The sequence below is a fragment of the Plectrocnemia conspersa genome, unplaced genomic scaffold (genome assembly GCF_051122295.1).
Source record: "Plectrocnemia conspersa isolate PC_06_02 unplaced genomic scaffold, ASM5112229v1 ptg000003l, whole genome shotgun sequence".
Classification (NCBI taxonomy): domain Eukaryota; kingdom Metazoa; phylum Arthropoda; class Insecta; order Trichoptera; family Polycentropodidae; genus Plectrocnemia; species Plectrocnemia conspersa.
The window spans coordinates 1,771,845-1,793,435 of record NW_028277167.1 but is presented as its reverse complement, the minus strand read 5'-3'; the positions used below and the strand labels follow the sequence as shown (position 1 = coordinate 1,793,435).

General features: G+C 25.3%; 1 protein-coding gene across 1 annotated transcript; it reads right to left on the bottom strand.

The window, feature by feature from the left end:
• Window positions 1–3,929: 3,929 nt before the first annotated feature.
• Window positions 3,930–10,462, bottom strand: LOC148236318 (serine protease inhibitor 77Ba-like). Its single transcript, XM_088182213.1, has 8 exons — window positions 10,330–10,462; window positions 7,307–7,428; window positions 6,985–7,233; window positions 6,766–6,913; window positions 6,471–6,688; window positions 6,189–6,392; window positions 4,400–4,535; window positions 3,930–4,329 (listed from the first exon to the last, which is right to left on the bottom strand). The coding sequence occupies exons 1-8, from the start codon at window positions 10,340–10,342 to the stop codon at window positions 4,193–4,195; spliced, it is 1,227 nt and encodes a 408-aa protein (XP_088038339.1). The 5' UTR covers window positions 10,343–10,462; the 3' UTR covers window positions 3,930–4,192.
• Between the last annotated feature and the right edge of the window lie 11,129 nt (window positions 10,463–21,591).

Here is a 21,591-nt window from a genome sequence, read left to right as displayed (position 1 = left end):
AATAGATAAAAAAGACTCAACCTTAAAATTAAAGGAGAAATAATCAAGAACTATGATCTCAATTGGAGCTTCTTTATAGGTCATGCTCTTAATTTTTATTCACGCCCCTTTAACGACAGTACTGGCTTAACATAATAACCATTTAAACGCCAGCGACTTCATGAGTCACTTGTTGAATATATTATTTAAACAAATTATTTTTTTTACATTTTTTTTTTAATTATTAAAAATTTTAGTTTTAGCATCATTTGTCAGTAAACCAAATATTTTATATTTATTATAAGAAAACGATACTGATGCGTGTAGAGTAATAACAGGTGACTCACTTAAAAGTCGCTGGCGTTTAAAGGGTTAATATTTATATATTTTTCGCAATCATTATTTGTTGGTAAAAAGTCACTTCTATAGTACAAATCATTATATAGTTATGAATAAGTATTTGTCTATAACACTATTATTTTTTTAATCTTCCGTATACCTGACACTCGAAAGTCCAATGCGTTACAACGAGATAAATCTGCACCAATCACAGGATCACAGGATCAGTGACATGTATATTAATTAATATAAATTATTTTCTGAAATTTAATTAATAATCAATCGATGTCACTACAGCTGGGAAATGAAGTCAAATAAAAAGTGGCAACGTCACAAATGAGCGCTGGCAAATAAGCGTGCGGTAAAAGAGCGCTGCTTTATAAGCCCAGGATCATAAGAGCGTTAACCAAAGTAGCGCTGTAACAAAATAGCGTACGTCAAATGTGCAGACAGTTCAAAAAAAAGAGCGCAAAAATACTTGGAGAAAATCAAGTAATGAATATTTTAGGAATTAGGTATAAAAAATATTATATAAGTAAATTGTAAGAAATTTAATAGCGTAATGACTATTAAAATGATTAGTCATTGAATAATTATTACGTACATACGAAAGTATGGCTCCCATCCCCATCCCCATACGTACGATATACATATATTTTTATTAAAATGAAACGCTGATTTTGAATTTATCATTACATTTGTTCTGTAATGTTTCATTAAATTGACAAATAATTATCGATTCGACTAGCAATAAATGCGTACAGTTATAGGGCAGATAAATAAAATATAATATTCAATTTTCACAACATCGCGGTTGGTTTTGGGTTCCTTATATTTAAGAAATTTTTGGAACTTTTAATTGGTTCCGAAAGGAACACGAAATTCACAAAAAAATTTAGGTCTCTAGTACATAACACATTAAAACTAAATATCAGACTAATAAAAGAATCATAAAGATTCACCAATTACTACTTTAAGTTTTAATATCGTAAAAATAATTTAAAAATTAATTTTAGTATTTAAGAAATCGTAGGTAACTTCCTTTTTGATAATTATATAATATGATTAAAAAATGTTTTGTAATATTTAGGGCTACTTAAATAAACGACCTTTTTAGAGAGCTGGCGAGGACCCGGGGTGTTAGACCGTTGTCATGGTGAGTCAAAAAAGAAAAAAAAGAATGTATATTTAGCCAATTGTTTAAAAAACCACCCGCTTCACAAGTTGAGCGGTGGTGTGGCAACACTGAGAACTGTCAGAACGCCGCCACAGTTTTAACTATAATTAGATTTGAATAATATTTTTCATATAAATAAAGTTGAAATCATCGACATTATACTTTAAGTAGGTCAACAACCAGCAGAGGTGATCTTCGTGTCACTCTCGCATTAAAATAAACAAACAACTTGCATTAAAATAATTCGAATTAGAGATAAATATTTTAAAACTAGACAAATGCAATTTGAGGTGAATGACATTTGTTATTTTTAATGAAGCATAACCTTGAATTGTCTGGATGCATCTAGAAATATTTTTAAAAAATACCAGTAGCTATGCGACCATGGTCGTAAACGGACGAATAAATTATTTTGTTACATTTTTCTCGAATAAGTGTTCTTTATAATAATATCCGTTTCGATGTTTTTAATTATAAAGTGATAGTGTAATTCAGTGTATGTGCTACAATTAAGCAGTGTATAATTCAAATTAGTGTTGTTATATATTGTTACTATGCAAGGCCACGGCGTGCAACGGACGCGTCCCTTCCCCCGCGGGCCTCGGCGGCGGCGCGGGATTGACGCCGAAAGCGCGAAGCCCGCGAGGATATTTACAATTCTAGGCATCATGCGGTTGACAAGGTAATGTCTTTCTAATTTTCTGTGTAACCCTTTGTGCTAGTAACTCGACAATTGGTCAACAGCGTTGCACTCGTACGTCGACAAAACTTGAAATGCATTTATTGGCTTTGTGTTCGTGCTAATTTTGCCAATTTCAATTTATACTTCGTAAAAAAACTTGTGGTAAACACATTTTAGTAATATTCAATTTTCAACTGTTGCAAATAACTCAATAATTTTAAATTGACGAGTGTAAGTTTATTGTAAATTTTTTCATCGGAACATGGTCGTTTGGGGTGGTCTTAAGACCGTGGTGCATAACGCGATACTTATTATTGCTATTAAACTGATTTTTTCCTTCAAAGGGTATCTATATTTTTATGATATGGGATTATATTATGGAAAGCTATTTATGGATAAAAAGGGTATTTTGTCAAATATTGTAAATCTTACAATATTATTTATAGTAATCTTAATTTCACTAATGTATATCGTATGCATAGGAATGGGGAGCCAAATAATAATATTTTCATTGTCTAATCATATCGCCTATATCTCATGAATTTTTATTTTTTGTAAATTTCTCACAATTTACTTATATTTTGTATACCTAATTCCTTAAATATTCATTACTTGATTTTCTCCAAGTATTTTTGCGCTCTTATGGCGTGCAGTTTTTTGTCAAGCGCTCACATAACTGTCTGTGCATTTGACGTACGCTATTTTGTTACAGCGCTACTTTGGTAAATGCTCTTATAACGTAGCGCTTATAATGCAGCGCTAATATGACGGCGCTCATTTGACGCACGCTCTTTTGACCGGCCGCCATAAAAAGTACAAGACACTAAAAATTTATCATATCATTAACCATTTGCTAGTATTGGATTACTGAGAATCTCAAGATTGTCAGATTATTATGATTCTGTTTTTTTTTCTATCCTGTTATAAAGAAATTCCAACATGATTTTTGTGAGTAATCATTTGCACAAAATATCACAATACGAAAGAAAAGTGTGCTTGAAAAAAGTTTTTACAAATTTTGAAAAGTTTCAGAATCGCTTGTTGACTCAATTTAAATTATTTTCATTAAAATTCCTAGGTTATTCGTTTTTATAATTTTAAAATCAAGATAATAATTTTAAAAATCTAATAATAAGGAAATGCGTTAATTCTTTTTTATTTCCGGCGAACCACATGTTGAGAACCAACTAATAATAACTTTAATTGATGCATTGATACATTTATAACATGTCTACAAAAATTCAACGAAATATTTTATCAAAAGATACATAAATTTAAATAAAAAAAAGTGCTGGTATTTAGCGTAAGTCTCGTAGTGAAACTGCCGGTCGGTAAAGTGTTAATAAAAATTTGAGTGCCACTACTGGTGCTCGAACCAGTAACATCAGAATTACTAGTCTGAGATATTGCGGACCACGCTATTTCGTCCTTATATTACGTATATTTAAAATACATATCCACCCACATACTATACTAAATATTATACTTGTATGATTTATATAGAGGTCTCATAAATATTTTATCGCAAATAATTTATAGACTTAATGTATCATTTTATAATCCAAAACTATATTTTGTCCAATGCAGACCTGGCTTCCGCGTCGATCCTCTAAAATCCCTTACCTACCGGATCTAATTCATAATTCAACACACATAATAACGTTTCATCTCTTTTCAGAAACGTTAACATTTTACTCACGCCGAATCCGAGAAAAGTAAATGTATATTAAGGGATTAATTATAAGTCGTTAATGATTAAAAATAGTTTGTTTTTTTATTATGATTAAATAATAAATTAAATAATAAAATATAAGCATAAACACAATAAAATGATCAGTCAAACGTTATTCATATTATATAAATATATGCGTTAGTGCTCGTTGCATATTCATCAGCGCATTTTGTACGTTTTCACAAATTTGCATACTTTTACAAACATTTCCATTATAAATCACGCCACAATCCCTTTAGCGAGGCAGAGTTACACGATGAAATATATTTATATATATATTCTGTTAAAATAATTGAGGCTTTCTGTACAACCCTCCGACGACGATGGATTTGCAAAAGTCGTCTATCACTACGAACATGAAAGGCTTGTTCGCCACAACTTTTACGCTTTCATCACTCTCACCATCTTTATCTTCATCAACTAAAATCAAATAAAAATGTGAGTATAAAGTCTTGAATTTAGAATAAAATTTTAAATTGTATATACGTACATCTATCATCGACTGATACTGATCCTTCTTCGGTTATTTCTATCTTAGTCTTGTGTATCACCCTCGATAGATAAAGGTCCGACGATATGTCTGGCAATTCAGCATAATCAGGCGAAAATACGTCGTATAAACCCATCTGAAATTAAAAAAACAGGTTTAAAGTAACTAGGAAATTCCAAATGCTGACTTATTAACAAAAATCTAGGAAGTGATTATATTATATTTAACGGTGCTATATAAGGAAAATTTCGTGAATTTGTAACGCACAATGACTCATTAGAGATCCCAAATAGTTTGTGTATCTGAATATTATATATAATCGTAAATAATGTATATGTATCTTAACTATAATATATGTACACTTAATGTATATATTTATGAATCGCACATTTTTTATTAAAATATGCCAATATTTAATATCAATTAAAATGTATGTATACAAGAAAAAAATATATAGGTTTTTATAATAAATACTTTTAAATGCATTTAATGCAATTTGATTAATAAAAGTATTTTAATTTAAATTGTAAAATATGTAAATAAATTTTGGAATGTAGCATATTGAAAATATTAACCTAAAAAAAGACAACTTGTATTTTAAACCATAAAAATAATGCTTTTAACTCATCTAAATAATATATGTCTGAAATTAGATAACATAATCTAATTTTATAAAATACAACAATATTATTTTCTCACTCGTAATTAGTTTATTACTTAAAAAAAATGAAACCAAGAGACAGTGAGGTCCAATGTTTTGCCTACGATGAAGAAAATAAGGACGCAATCGAAACTATAGATTTTAAAATCGATAGCTGATATTATTTCTGTATTAGTTTCTTATTTTAAAAATATCAATTTTAGCTAAATATTGAACTTTTTATTAAAATAAATAATGCAAAATTAGAAAAAATATTTTTTTTATAAAAAAAATATTTTTTTTAAATATTATAAAAAAGCAAAATATTTCTAAATAAATTAATTTTACAAAAACTTATGATTATTTTAAAACAAGTTATTATTAAAAATAAAATTTTAATTCAGTAAGACAGCTACGTATTTAATATATACAAAGCATGTTCTTATAAACTTGATCTTATTTTTATGGCAAATTATTTTTATGGTAATTTACACTAATAAAAATTTTAAGTAGCTATCAAAAAAAGAATTATTTCCTGTGTTTAATGAAACTATTTTGCAATTAAAAAATAAAATATTTTATAATCAATATTAAATCACTTTTACTACACATTTTAGCAAATTTTTTGCCATTGGGATAAAATAAGTTAATCGATTTTATTTTTATTTAAAGTTTTTTGTTGAATTAAACATGTTAATATTTTAAGCTATTTATAAAGTTTTTTTATATAATTCGTAATATTTTATTTTAAAATATTTTTTTTCTTTAATAATCAAATCATCATAAAAACTTAGTTTAAAAATGTTTAAACATTTCTTTTAAATTGTTAAAAAAATATTTTAAAAAAATCGCTTCACCGAAGTTTTATAAAACATTAGTTTTAAAAATCGTTTCATTAATAAAACTAATAATACAGCTAGGATGTATTTTTATATATGATTATGGCAAAGTGTAATTTACGCTATTAAAAATACACTCTCTACCAAAAAAATATAATATCTAATGGCAACAATAATCTCATATATTTATAAAAAATATTGAAATAAAAATATTGAGATATTTAAAAAAAATCTAATCTTTTAAACAAATCACTAAACTCAATTTGACTCTTTAAAACCCAATATGTAGTATTTAAAATTAAGTACTCACGTTATTCAATATCTGATTCATAACCAAATCTGTGGTTATCGTTAATCTAGGCATGTAAACTTCAATTTGTTGATTTTTAGACTTTCCATTGTTCAAATATTCAGCGAACAAATCTTTGAAATGGAACTGTTCGAATTTTCTATAAACATCATTCAGCTTAACGCCAACTTCAGGTATGATCAAAAGCATTGACAGTTGCTCCTTCTGAGTAATAAAAAAAAACACAAAAATAAATACGTATGTTCATCTCAGTCAAAGTTTCAAAAAATAAAAAATATGTACCTTTCCAAAAGGTAGGACGATGATATCTGAAAGTAGCTTTGCGCTTTTAACATGTATAAAATTGGACTTGGCGTGCATCATGTTAACTTCTCCAATAACTTCCTTGTTCTCGTTGTAAAATGGCGATTTCTTAGTGTCTTGTTTCATAAAAGGGTGCGTCCAAAGACCCTTGAAGTATATGGCATTAGTCATCATTAAAGAAGCGTCTTTGAGATCGTCTAAAATATATATTATTTTAGTTACAGTATTAAATTTATAAAATCAACAAAATATATTTTAAAGACTTAACACCCACCACTGTTAACAATATTCTTGATCTTTTTCTTAGTCATCTCGTAGACGATCTTGTTGATATAACTTGTAGCACTCGAATGAGAAAACGACATGGGAATAATTTGCGTCGAATACAATTGTTTGATGAGGCTATCGTACTTCTTTTCTATCTAAAATAATTAATGTATATTTGAGTAATCAATTGTATAAGATAAAGTACATAAAATGTTTTAAAAATTACTTTGGTCGACATGTCGTAGAAAATTGTATTGATAGTGTACAATTGAACGTCTTGTAAGCTGTTGTAAGTTCTCATTATTCCTTTGTAACCGTCCCTTACAATTTGGGTGAAATTTGGCGAGTGTCTTAAAACTGATGACAACTCATTTAAACTATTTCCGCCTGCTCCTTCTGACAACACTGACAACATTGACCATATAGAAAAAGGACTCAATACCACATTCTCTTCCGGATAATCAATGAACGTCCTCTATAAATAAAAACAATTATTTAAATGAAAATAACAATTAGAAACAGGTTTTGATTTAATAAAAAATATTTACCAATAGCGTGTGCCATGAAAATTTTTCTATGCCAGCACCCAAAAGATCAACTGCCTTTCTCTCCTTCGGCGATAAATCATTGCCATTGACAGTCAGTGCGAAGAATAGAAATATGAATACAACTGAAATAAAAAAATTGATGAGGATCTATTCCGGTTTTGATAAAATTACTAAATTATCACATATCTAGCAGTTTAAAAATGTGAATCAATTCTACGAAGGTCGATTTGAAATATCTCATACGCATTTAAGAATACAACATAAGATGTGTATAATATATAGTAAACAACATATTTTATAGTATAATTATACGCACTACTGATTTTTAATATAAACATATCAGCTCTGAAATATTCTGTTTTACAGATAAGAATTTTAAAGAAAATTGAAATATAAATGTTTTAAAAATATCTGTATATTTTTTTTATTTAATTATTATATTTAAGTTGCTGACTTCACTTTTATAATTTTATTACTAATAATGACTCATTTTATTGCTTTAAGATTATTGTCCATATTATTTATCGTTCTTCATCACTTTGCTGTAATAAACTATTGTCGTATTATTGATTATTATAAAAAATAAATTTTATATGAATCAAAAGTTTTTCTTTCTAAATTATAAATAAGAACTACTTAAAATATGCTTTATTTTAACTTTTTTTGATATTTGTTAGAATATAATACACACAATATTTCATGTTGCTAATATATAAATATAGTTTTTCAACGAAAAAAAATATTTTTTGGATAGCAAAATGCAGATTTTTCTTTTATAATATAGTTATTATATAAATAACACTTATTAGATTAACTCAATAATTTTATTTTAAAAATTGAATAAAAATTTCATTTATTACATATCGTTGTCGTTCAACTTTACTTTAATTAACTACCAAATATTTTTAATCAAACTCTTAATTAAAAATAATACAAAGAATATGTTCGCTTTATTTTAATCAAAGTCTTAATACTTATGTTATAAATAAGATCTTTCAAAGCAGAAAAGTATTTTTTTTAAGATCAAAATTGCTACATAAAATAATTTAAAAACTACCCACAAATATTTTTGTAAATATAATAATTTTTTTTATAGCAAAAAATAATTTTATAAGATATCAAAATCGTGACATACAAATGTTCCATTTTATCAAATTTATTTTTAAAAAAATTACCCTTCATACTTTTTTTAATCGTGACAATTTATAAATTGTCGCGAAAAACTACGCGAAAAATTTATACTTCATACTTTTTTTAATCAACTATTAAAAAATTGAATTACCTAAAATTTTTATACTTAATTTAATAGAATCTGATACAAAGTTGATATTTTATTTATTGCAATTGATATTTTGCTAATAAATTATGCATACGAATTTTATAGCAAATGAACATATTTTTAATGCAATATTGCAATTATTGAAACAATTATTGTTAAATCCATTATTTAATGTTTCTTTTAAATTAGCTATCGAAATGTATTTTTAATTAAAGTTTTGCTAATGAATATGAATTTCATATATTGTAAATATTTTATTTATTAAAATCTGATTTTTACTGATTTTAATTAATAAAATAACGAAGTTTTAAAGCAGAAAAATATTATTTTGATATAAAAAACACTACAAAAATAAATGCTTATTTTATACAAACGCTATTTTTTTATTCCATTATAGTTTTAATATTGATAATTTATTGCTTTAACTCAATTTTTAAATTTGTTGGTTTTATTGTTTTATATATATGAAGTCTTCAATTTTACTATTCTGCAACTACTTAAGAAATATTTTTAGTTAAAATTTTGCTAATAAATATTTTAGTGTATATATTTTATTTATTTAAGTGTAAGTTTTTATTTTTATTTTATGATGACTATTTTTAAAGCACAAAAATAATTTGAAATATCAAAATTACGAAAAAATTGATCAAATTTTACATAATGTTAAAATGCATTCATTTATAATCTATTTTAAATATGTTATATAGAAAAAAATGAATTATGATTATAATAGAATAAAATACAAAGTCATAATTGAATTATTTAAGTCAAATTTTAATAGTTTTTGACAGTCTTAGGAATTTCAAAAACAGAAAATAAATTTTGATCTTAAAATTGCAATAAAAAATTGCTAATTTTTTTATTATGGTTTAGTAATAATAAAGATAATTTAATGTATTGATGCTTTGTCTTAACATGTGTAACTTTTTATATAACCTAACATTTACCTTTATATTAGTGTAATTATGTGTAACATTTATATTACCTTTGTCCTTACATGTGCAACCTCAAATTATTTTTACTTAAAAAAATGGGAATAAATATGACAAATTATAATGTAAAGTATATGTTTCATACATTAAGAATAACATTTTAAAAATCAATATAAAAATATTTTAAAAAAAAAATTTATTCTTTTAGAGTTAGATAATCAATATTTATGTTTAAGTTTCTTAATATTATATTACACTGCAACAAAAATTAAAAAATAAATCAGGTTTTAAAGCTTAAGGATAAATATGTAATCAAGTTAAATTTTAGCAAAAATTTGTACATAGCTGTATATGTAATCAAATTATAAAGGTTCTGTATATTACTTAGTACTATAACAATTATTTTTGTAGTGATTTATTAAGAAAATATCACTTTTTTATATTTAAATTATTTTAAGAGTATTTTTCTTATATAAATCAAGTTTATTTGCCTTTGTCGTAAATATATTTTTATCGTTAAAAAAATAATTATATATATATATATATATAAACAATTAATAAAATTTTGATTAAAAAATATGTTTTACTATATACATAATTTAAAAATATATTTAGAAGCATTTCATCAATATTGTATGTCTCTTAATTTTTAATTAATTCTTTAATGTGATCTAAATTGCTTTAATGAAATCTAACGATATAGTAAAAACATGATTAATTTAATTAAATGTTACAAAGTAAAACGCATGGTATATAAATTAATTAATACTAAAAAAATACATATTTAGAAATTTTAATTGAATCACTATTACCTTTCGAGCTCATTGTGATATTGATCAAAGATCACAACACCCACTACTGATAGTAGAATGGTTGAGACGACTCTCTTCAAGAAGACCTGTCGCTGTACTGGTCGATAAACTTGTTTTTAAAAACGCATCAGCAAGCCGGTTTATATCCACAACAGTGTGATTCAAAGTTATCTATTCGAATTCACACACATACACAAAACAACAATAAATTAAAACAATTAGGTCATACGGGGAAACCGCGCGGTAGTCAATGCGCTCGTAAATTTCCTAGTATAACCCGAAAGAAAAATTTGGTATTAATTAACTGAGCGAATACCACAAAGCAACAACCTAATCCTGGTGTTTATCCTTGCTTGTAAACTATTTACAGATTATATATATAAGAATTCACGTATGCACTTACGACAATGTGGCAAACGGTGTTTTTGAATTATTTATTTCCTCATAGATAAGCACTGTAAGGACATAACCTCTGCTTGACCGGATCTTTTCACATCTCCCAAGAATTCTGATTTGATCCGTTATCTTAGAACTGATGTATATTTGTATCCTTCTTCTGTTTAGATTTAGTTCTCAATTACTACAGTATTTCGATTCATCTTGATTCGATCTCAGATTAAGACATACTGATTCGTTCAAAAATCTTTTAAACATTTTGATTTAAAATATCACATTATTGGCCTTCGTGGTTACTAAATAACCACTTTTATCGGACCAGACAGATCGCAAGTGACGTCATTCAGAAAAGGGATATTAATCGCAAGTGTGGCTACAAATCTACTGATTTAAATTATTATATGTTAGTCTTGCATTATTAATTTATTTTTAATATTCCGTTAAAATCTATCAGGCGTTAGTCCAATGTGTTACAATGGGGTTTACTATATAAAAAGTGAGACACCGGACTAAAATCAATCTGTAAATCAGTGACTATTTTATTTATTATAAACCATTTTTACAACTTAAAATAAATATATTACATTTTTATGCACCTTAATTATGAATCACAATATTGATGCATAAGATTAGGAAAATCTAAGAAAACTGTGTTCATCAATCGGAATCATAAATATATATTAATCAATAAATCTAATCTCTCAGACTCAAAAAAATACATTAAGATCCTCAGTTTTTTTAATTAAAAACAATTAGCTATATTAGCTAAAAAATAAAATAAAATTATGTACTGTAACAAGCAACGAATATTTATTTTTTATTGTATGAAAATCTTATATTTAATTGTTCTAAGCCGTCGCTGTCGTTTCCGGTCGCACATAACCTTAAATAAAACATTCTCCACTCTTTAAATCGTATCGCTTTGTATGAACGGTGTATATTATACACGTAAACAAAAGAAATATATTTAATTATAATAATAAATAATAATAAAAATAAAATTTGAATTTGCTCTGATTGATTTTCGTGCCGCCGGTAATGCGTTCTGTTGTTTCGACCAATAAAAAATAAGCATTCAAATATAAAACAAGATGGCCGACAGTACCGTGACAACAGTTTTAAATAATTATTATTTAATAACAAAATTTTGCTACGCGACAATAATTCTCATTAATTCGTCGTTTGACTGAGTGTGTTATAAAATAGCTGTCGGTACCTCACGATAGTGCAGACAGGTAGTTATTTTTAGTGTCTTGTAAAAATAAATCAGTTAGATGCATTGTATTTTAAAATTATTATTTTATAAAAAAAATCTGTAAAACGGATGGCTAAACTTATAAATTATAACACTTCTCAAAAAGTTTCGGACAGTAGGGAGGTCTAAAATCGATTACTTTTTATTAAGACAGCGAATCCGCATTTGTGAAAATACTTTAAAATATTTTTAGGTCATCAGCTTATAAATACATCTTTTAAGTTGTCAAATGCTAAATTATTGTCACTGATATAGATAAGAAAGGGACTCAGATTGAATCTCTGCGGTACTCTAGATCAATCGAATACTTCTCAAAGCGTAAATTTAAAAAAAGTACATTAAATTCTCAAAAAAATATTTTTTGAGAAACAGTAGAGACTACGTTGTTCTAGTATTAAATGACTTTGTTTATAGATGCATAAAATGTTAGTGATTAAAAAAAGTTTCTGGTCCACTAAAGCATGAGTGATTGTTAATATACTTGAAAAGAATTGTATCAATTTTTTTAAATAAATTTATTTGCAATAGAAGGTTTTTGCCAACTTTTCCTCTACCTAAACACAGATAGCATACTCAAAAACATAATTATGCTTAACAAATTGTACATTCACATAATTAAGGGAAAAAAATATACCATACACTTGAATTTAATCGTATGTCAATTGCATAGTGTTTTTTAGATTATCATTTCAATAATAAAATATGTACTATAAAAATATATAATTTTTATTTATATGTTATCAATTAAAAATAATAATAATAAAACAATAAAATATAATCACTATAATATATAAAATATTTCACAAAATTATGAATACAGGCTAAAACAAATATTGATTAAACTCAAAAGCTTTGTCTGACGCATCTTACTTGCCCTAACACCAGTGACGTCACGATAAAGCTATGACTGAGCTGTTAGGTATTTAATTAGATGATACTGCCAGATCTCTCTGCTCTTATTTTTATTTATATGGATATTGTATGCGAGAAGTAAACGAATCTGAGTTTTTTTCATTATATATTGTATCTAAAAGGATAGAATTTGTAATTATTATAGTTACATTATATTAGATTTTCTTATTTTTTATAATCTTAAGGATACATATTGAGATAAATAATTACAAATCGAGTTATATTGGCATTAGTACGATCTAATAATAAAAACACGCAGCTTGCTAAATAAAATACAGCAAAATTTGTATTATATGCTTTGCTGTAAAATTACGTAAATCATAATCCAATTACTCAAGAATCTCATGTTCGGATAAAAATATATTATTCAATCTTATCCTCGTTGAAGGAAAATTTAAGACAAAGTATTAATATGCTTTGAACTCTGTCTTTAGATGTCGCAATATATTTATTTTTTTAATTAAGAAAAAAATTAAACATAGTCTTATATAAATTTTAATGTAAAGGTTTTAAGCTTTATGTTATAATTGTTTTTTAAGTTGAAAAAACGTGTTATTTTAAATTAAAAAAATATATTACTGTAAATATATTATTAATTTATGTATAATATATTGTATAAACCTATTTTTGTAATATATGTAAACTTATTTAAGCTAGTTATTAATTTACTAAGAATAATAATGTGTTTTTCTTGTTACCGTAAACAATATTATCATATGACTATCTGAATATTAACTTTACAGACAATCAAATTTATTATTAGTGTAACCTCCAGAAAGTTTATAAGGCATGTTCAAAACATGCTGAATTTGATGATGTATCATTAAAATATATTATTTACAAAAAATCAGTAATTTAGCGAATTAAACAATGAAATTTACCACAAACACGCATTCTAAAATCATAAAATATTATCGTTTTTAACCAAGATAAGGTTAAATTTAAATAGTATATAAAAATAACCACATGTACGCAATACCTTATTTCTTATTATCTTCCCAAATAAATTAATGTTTATGTCTCATTGGGATTTTTTGTTATTACAAAAGGGCCGATATTAACAATTACGCAATTATTTTAAACTGTTGAAATTGTTCATAATTACTAACATTAATAAACATTGTGAATAATTTACGAAACAGTATTTTTATAAACAAGTTTCCAAATGGCGTCGTAACAAAATTACAACTCTAGAAAATATTATTGTGATTATTATGAATCACGAACCACGTTAAAGATGTTTATGATTCACAAAACACATTGAAGATACACGTTTCAATGTGAAAATGCAAATCATTTCGAACGAGTTTAAAACGAGTTTTGCATCTTTTGTGAATATGTATTGCACTGTATAGTATTGCAATTCTATAGTGTATATGGAACTTTCATTTTCAATTATAGGTTTACTGAATTATTTAAAATTATAAATAAAAATAGTATACTTACAGAATCAACTTAAAGTTAAAACATTCTAATCAAAGCCTAAAAATTTTCTGAAAGTCTGCAAAAAAAATTGTAATTATTTCTTATTTTAAAACAAAAAATATATGTATATTAAAAAACAGCAAAATACATAAAATAATTCATTTTTATATTTTTAATTATAATAAACATAAAATTATTATATTTATATTTTAATATACATTTTAGTTATTGGTTAAGAATTTACTATTAACTATTTTTATTGAATAGCGAAAAAACATGCACCGCTCGTATGTGTCAGCTATTTTAATATGTTTCATGCAAAGAACTTCAATATTACGACCAAATAAATCGTATGGTTAATTACCGCCCCCTTATAAACGCACCTGTATTTTTTAAAAGAGGTAATCTGTGAATAAATAAAAAACGTTTGATGATATATTTTAAAACCCAAAAAGTTGAGGATCCGGTATTCGCACACTCGCAAGCTTCGGTACCTCACGATAGTGAGATACCGACGTTTATTTTATATTTTATTTATACTCTATCTCCATTGCCTTAGTATTAGCCTAACTATTTTTTTCATATTTTAATCGTTCTATTGAAAACTAAAATGTGTTATAATACTGTGTTACAACCATGTAAACACAATCAACGATTACTAAATAAGTAGTGAGAGCTTAAAATCAATTTTGTGTCAAACATATTTTTGCTTAAAAATAAAATAAAATATATTCAGCATTCTTATTCCTGCGGGCTACCTATAATAAAACACTCTGCGGTCAACGTCTCGTTTTATATTTTCTTACACGTGTTGGTAATCAAGAATTATTACTCACGCAGCTAAACTAATACATTCACATTGACTTACAAATACATTGTATTGACTCGTGTATAACACTCATTATACTATTTATATTTCCAATTACACATTTTCTGTTTAATTATTATATGAATCAGTTTTTCAAATTAATAACATGGAAAATTTGATACACAGATATTTAAATTATAGGAAATTTTTGTAACACAGTTATTATTTTAAATGTGTAATTGTAATAAATTTAAAATATATTACATAAACGTTTTCTACTTATTAAATTAACAAATAGCAAACGATTGAGAATCTAAGGTTAATCGAAATTATATTCAACCTTGTAGTATGCAAACTAAGACCGGAATAACTTAGTGGTATTTTTTTTTAATATATCTATTTATTAAATTTGCTCTTCCTTATTTATATGGATACGGAAGTATTGATTGATCATAGTAATATATTTGATAATTATCAGAAAAAAATATTTAATATATTTTGCAGCAGTAAAATTTTAATTTGCGGCTATTTGGAACTACTATAATATTTCTAAGAATGCCTTAATAATATTTTTCTGAATAGATTCGTTAAGAATTCTCAGAAGAATATTTGTATAATACGCAATTAAAGAATTCAAGTGCATTTTTCATGCGATAAGATTGTTGTAAAAATATGCATATATGCAATTATTACATTTAAAAATAGCAAATGATTAAATTCACTATATTATATTATTAATTCTACAATTTTTTATTGTGATTTAAATAATTTTTAATTTGCCTTTAATTTATTAAAAAAATTATAATCTATAGCTTAAATACAGTTTTACATTAATAATATGTTTTAAATTTATTTACACTTTATCACTGATAATTATCAGTTTTTTCCAAAATATAAATAATTATACATATAAAGCAAAAACATATAAATGCTTTTTTAAATCAAAAATAGTGTATTTAATATAATCAATACAAATAATATTAGATAATCCCAAAAAAGTCGTTTTTTTATTAAATCGAAAAAATCCCTTTAACTGTTCATTTTTATTTTAATAATTTAAGACATAATTTATTTTTTAAAACATAATTCTCATTTTTTTATTTCCATTAGCAAAAAATATTCGAGACTTTGATGCAAAATATTCTGATCGTCTGCATTTTGATTTTTCTGTTAAGAAAGTATTGCATCAATCAAAATAAATTGTAGTCGGAAAGAGCAAGGTCTGTCGAATAAGGCGAATGTTTTAAAACCTTCTACTTTAATTCCATGATTTTATCGAGAAAAAATTTCACCATATGAGGACCTCTATTTTTTGTTATAGAACTATCAAACAAACCAGCTGATTACAATCGTAGCTTACTGTTATTGTTTGGCCAGGTTTAAAAGTCTTAAAATGCGCAACTCCTTTGCAATCAATCAAAAAAATAATAAGTAATATAGGAATATATTTTATTGGAATAAATTCTGGACTTTGGTAAAAAATTGAAAAGGCACCCAGAAGACGATATTTTGACAGACTCCAAAAAAATAATAATTTGGCACTCGTATAAATAAATAGAATGAAAAGCTTTTTATGCACAGTCGTCTTATTTATTTTTATTAGTACACGTAGACAACAAAATCAGTGTATGAAATATGTTTAGAAGTACCTGAATGCAAAGAAGATTGTTTTAAATATTCTTATTGTTTAAAATACGAAATTTACACAAATAAACAGAATCATAAAGACGACAATAAAAGAATATATATAAAGTTGACAATAGTTAATACATTATCATTCAATATCTTTACAAAAATATTCGCAAAATTCGCAAGCATGTCTCAACATTCAACAATATATTACACATAATTAAAATAATAAGGTCAAAACCGGTATAGACTATTTTTCCCTCTGTAATACCGGTATTATTGCAATCTCTAGTGAGAGCATTTTAAAACTGCAAAAACCATTTGATAAAATTCTATGAATCTTAATAAAATTAAAATATTGAAAAAACGTGTTTTTGACAACTTTTGCCCTCCCCCTGGAAAATGTAAAATGACCATAAATGATACGATTATATCTTGCTTATTAAGAATAAAAAATATTTTGTATAAATCATTCAATAATAATTTATTATTTAATAAAAACCATTAATTTATATATAAATTTTAACATTATGTCGTGCTAACATTTTGTCGGGGAGCGTTATGTCGCGTTAATATTAAGTTGATTAACGTTTTGCCGTGTAATTGCAAAAAAAATTATTATTCAAAAATAATCGATACATTTTCAACCCTTATGGCTCGTTAAGCATTTTTGTTTTGTTTTGTTTTTGTTGCATTATTTTTCCGTATATGTAATAGAAAAAAATAGTTGTAATTGCTTTATATTTAATATTTATATCTGTTATGGTTATTTAATACTTTTAATATTTGATAACTGTTTTTAATTTTATTTAATAACTGATTTTCTGTAATTCTACACTATTTTATATGTAAAGTATGTATTCAAATTAAATTAATTTCTAGTTTATACTTTTTGATTATTTGACATTTTAATTATTTGATAGCTGTTTATTTCTTTTTTCAATATGAATAAAATAATATGAACAAAAATTTTAATCTGCTTCTGTGGCTCGCACCCGCGGTCTCTAAATTACTAGTCTGAGAATTTACGGACTACGTTATTTTAACTGACGATGATTTAATATTTTAAAATATGAAATACCACAATATGTTTTAGTCTTATATTATAAGAGATTGATTGTTACAGTTTTATAACTTTCGAATTTTTTATTTCAGTTCCGGAATACTGATATTGCTTTTTTAATTATAATAAATTTATATAAATATAATATTAAAAATAAAATATATTGTAATTTTACTTTACATAATAAGACATAACATATTACTGAGATATATTAAAAAAAAACATAGCAGAGTTACAATTTGCTTATATAAAATATTTAAAAACCCAGTTGGGCAAAACCAGTATGGAAAAACCAATACATGTTTTCAAACTTGTTTGGTTCAACACCCTCAATATATTAGTATTTCCTTGTGAAGCTTTTATTGTAATGCATAAAGATTTTTAAGGTATGCAAAACTTTCATACATAAACATACATGATTCAGGGCCAACTTGTGGCGTGTGCGAAGTGTGAAGAGGCGCCTAAAATATTTCGAAAAATATATTATAATTTTTTTTAGTTCCTAACCATTGATTTTCTATCGAATAAATTGTACTAGAGTAAAGTAAATAAAACACTGGAACGAGTAAAGCAAGAGAATCATTTCAAATAGTGTAAGCGTGGTCTTAAAAATATTTCATTTAGAGGTCAATAAAAATCCATACAAATGGCATTACTTGTGAAAAAATATCCAGCAAGAAATCATCTCATTGATCTTCAAAGCTACATAAGACAAAATTTGGATGTAATGAAAAATGCTTTGTATTTTTCTATAATTGTAGACTGTACGGCGGAATCCGAAGTTCGCAACTCAAAAGTTTAAATTAAGGAAAGTGTAATGGAATTCATAAATATTTATGACACGACTGGAACGAAGATGAGTAAAAAATGAAAAGTAATTTTAAATTCTTTGAAACAGTATGCCTTATTCTCCGAAAATTTTCGTGGTCAAGGCTACGACAATGGAGCTAATATGCAAGGTATAATAAACGGTCTACAAATATTCTTTCAAGATCGTTTTTCATTCCATATGTCATCTAGTCATTGTTGTTGCTATAAAAAGATTTAAAATCTAAAAAAAAATCAACAATCAAAATAATTTACATTTTTTTTTGGAATTTACAAAGCCTTTTTTAATATATGAGTTAAAAATTAACGGTGAAAACATTGAGTAATATTTAGTGTTTTAAGGACCAGATTGAAAAGCATTAATTATAGAGTAACAATTATCTATGTATCACAAGCTCTTAAGCAGTATATAATTTATTATTTTAAAAGAGGTCCTTTCTATGGAAGTTTTTAGAAAATTGATTGATCCCTCTTTTTGCTTGTTTTAGATTAATTTAAAAAGCACACAGTAGAGCCAAATTATACTTTAGTTCTTAATAATATAAAATATAACAGTAATTGTATATTTTTCAGTAAAAATATATTTACACTAGCATGAATTTAATCTTACTCTTTTTTACTGCTTTGATGAAATTAAATCCGAATTCATTTTCCCAGGTAAATATAAATTAATACTACCGAAAATATAATATAACTGATAGGCGCTAGTGAAATTATATACTGCTCTAAAAATGTCAGTTATAAAACATTTATTTGCTGTTCAATTTCAAATCTAAACCAAATTAAAAACTTAAAAAAATATGGTTAGTTTTAGAACATTTAATATATTAAGGTTAGGTTTTGGTTTGAACATTTTGATCTTAACGTGTAATGTGTCAATTATCAGAACTTAAAAGCTTTTAAAGAGTTTTTATGCTGTGATAATTGATTATAATTAACGGCTCTCGAAAAATTTCGTCAAATGTGTAATTTTTTAATGTTGCAAATTTCAATAATATTTTGTTAATTTGCAGCTTTATAAATGGCGTTGTTAAAACTCTTATAAGTATAATATCATAAATATTTTTTTATTAATATTATATCACGATTTTATAAATTATTTTCTTAACACTATTATAAAATATTAATTTCAATTTAATGGCAATTCTTTTTTTTAATATTTATTTTTATTTGATAAATAGCTTTTAAAAAAATTATCGGTTAGTGTTTTAGTCATTAATCTTATTAATAAAACATTTCCTTTAAATTTTAACTACCCATTTCCTTATAATTTTATATTTATTCTATTTACCTTGTACTTTGAAGTGCACGCACTTATTTTTATACAAATAAAGTTTTAATTGTGACAATCAATTATATTAATGCATTTATACATGTTTGTAATTACGGTAGTCTATGTCAATCTAAAAAATTGAGTTATGTTCTTGGGATTCCAGTTTGCTTGAAAAGTATGGTCTTGGTCGATATTTAGCGTAGCTCAGCTGAACTCTTGTTTAGTATAAGTTGGAAACGAAATAGTGAAGTTTCTAATGTAAGCTACTGAGAGGTTAGCATGTTTGTGGCGGTATCTACTATGACCGAATTCACAGAATTCTACGTTGAAAGAAACAAAATATTAAAAGGCCCACGATTTATTATCGTTTAACGCTTATCTCAAAAATAGGTGTGCGTCGCAATTTTTGTAAAGGTTTAAATTATTTGTATTTGTTGTTTCAAGACGCAATGATTTTATTTTAATTATTTTAATAATCCGATCGCGATTAATTTATTTCTAGTTATTTATTTTATACGCAAATCAGCACAAATAAACGTATGTATTAGTAGATAAAATTCATTCTAAAGATTATTTGCTATTTTATATACAATAAATTCGATAAGATTATGTATTTAAAATAATCCATAAATTTTTCTGAATTTATTCAATCGCAGCTGATCTTAATTCTGGAGATTTAATTTCCATGTAAACAACTCCAATCTATATAATATAATGCAAATCATATGTTCCAAAACTCATATACAACAGATTATTTTTTATTTAGTACAAAATTTATTATTTTTTAGATACTTTAATCGTTTAATTTACATCCACTAATATGCGATTGAAGAAAAATCTTTGTTCTTAAACTGTCATATATAGAACAATTAATTTTATCAGCTTTTAGCAAATCTTAGCGAGAATTTTTTAGGCAACGATCAAATACAGTTATAAGACTTATTATATATAAATATTTTCAATCAGATAAATAACTTGAAACTTGTGACTTATTATTTGATCTTTTAAAGACATTGAAACCATATCTCTTTTTTTATGCATAATTTTAAAAATTAATCCTTGAACGTAAAGTTTGACATTTATTTTTTGACACATCGAAATTCCAAGATCTGTAAAAAAATATCCTGTATTAAAAACATCACCCTATCCATATTTAGCACCCTAAAACGGACAGCTGTTTACTTTTTGTATATTTGCGGTATCATAAAAATTAAAATTGCAAATTAATATGGATTAATTTTTTCTTTCTATAATACATAATAAAGCAGGTTGGTCTTAAAAAATATTTATGTATTACATAGAAAGTAGGTTAATAAGACTATACCTGTATACGGGTATTTAAAGGTATGGCGCCTGATATTTACAACTATAATCATAATGCGAAGTATTATCTTTTTTTGTTCATGGTTAGAAAATCCTCATATATATTAATTTTAATAAAGAAAAATATTGTGTTTTCTTAATTAATATAGTTCGTTCGAGTTCTCTATTCAATCTGAATTAAAAAAAACATAATGTTATATAGTAGTATATGCATATATTATAGATACCGGAACTCTAGACGTAAACATTATCTAAATCCGTATACTCAAAGCTGTTTTTCAATGAAGCACATTGTCATTTTTTGTATTTGCTCTACGCATTTTATGTAACCTATCTCCTAATTTTTTATA

Excerpts from the sequence above, each read along its gene's own strand:
- LOC148236318 (XM_088182213.1), bottom strand. Across the intron at positions 7,234-7,306 it reads TTTCATGGCACACGCTATTG|AGGACGTTCATTGATTATCC; the intron begins GTAAATATTTTT and ends TTTTATTTATAG. Across the intron at positions 4,536-6,188 it reads TGAATCAGATATTGAATAAC|ATGGGTTTATACGACGTATT; the intron begins GTGAGTACTTAA and ends TTTTAATTTCAG.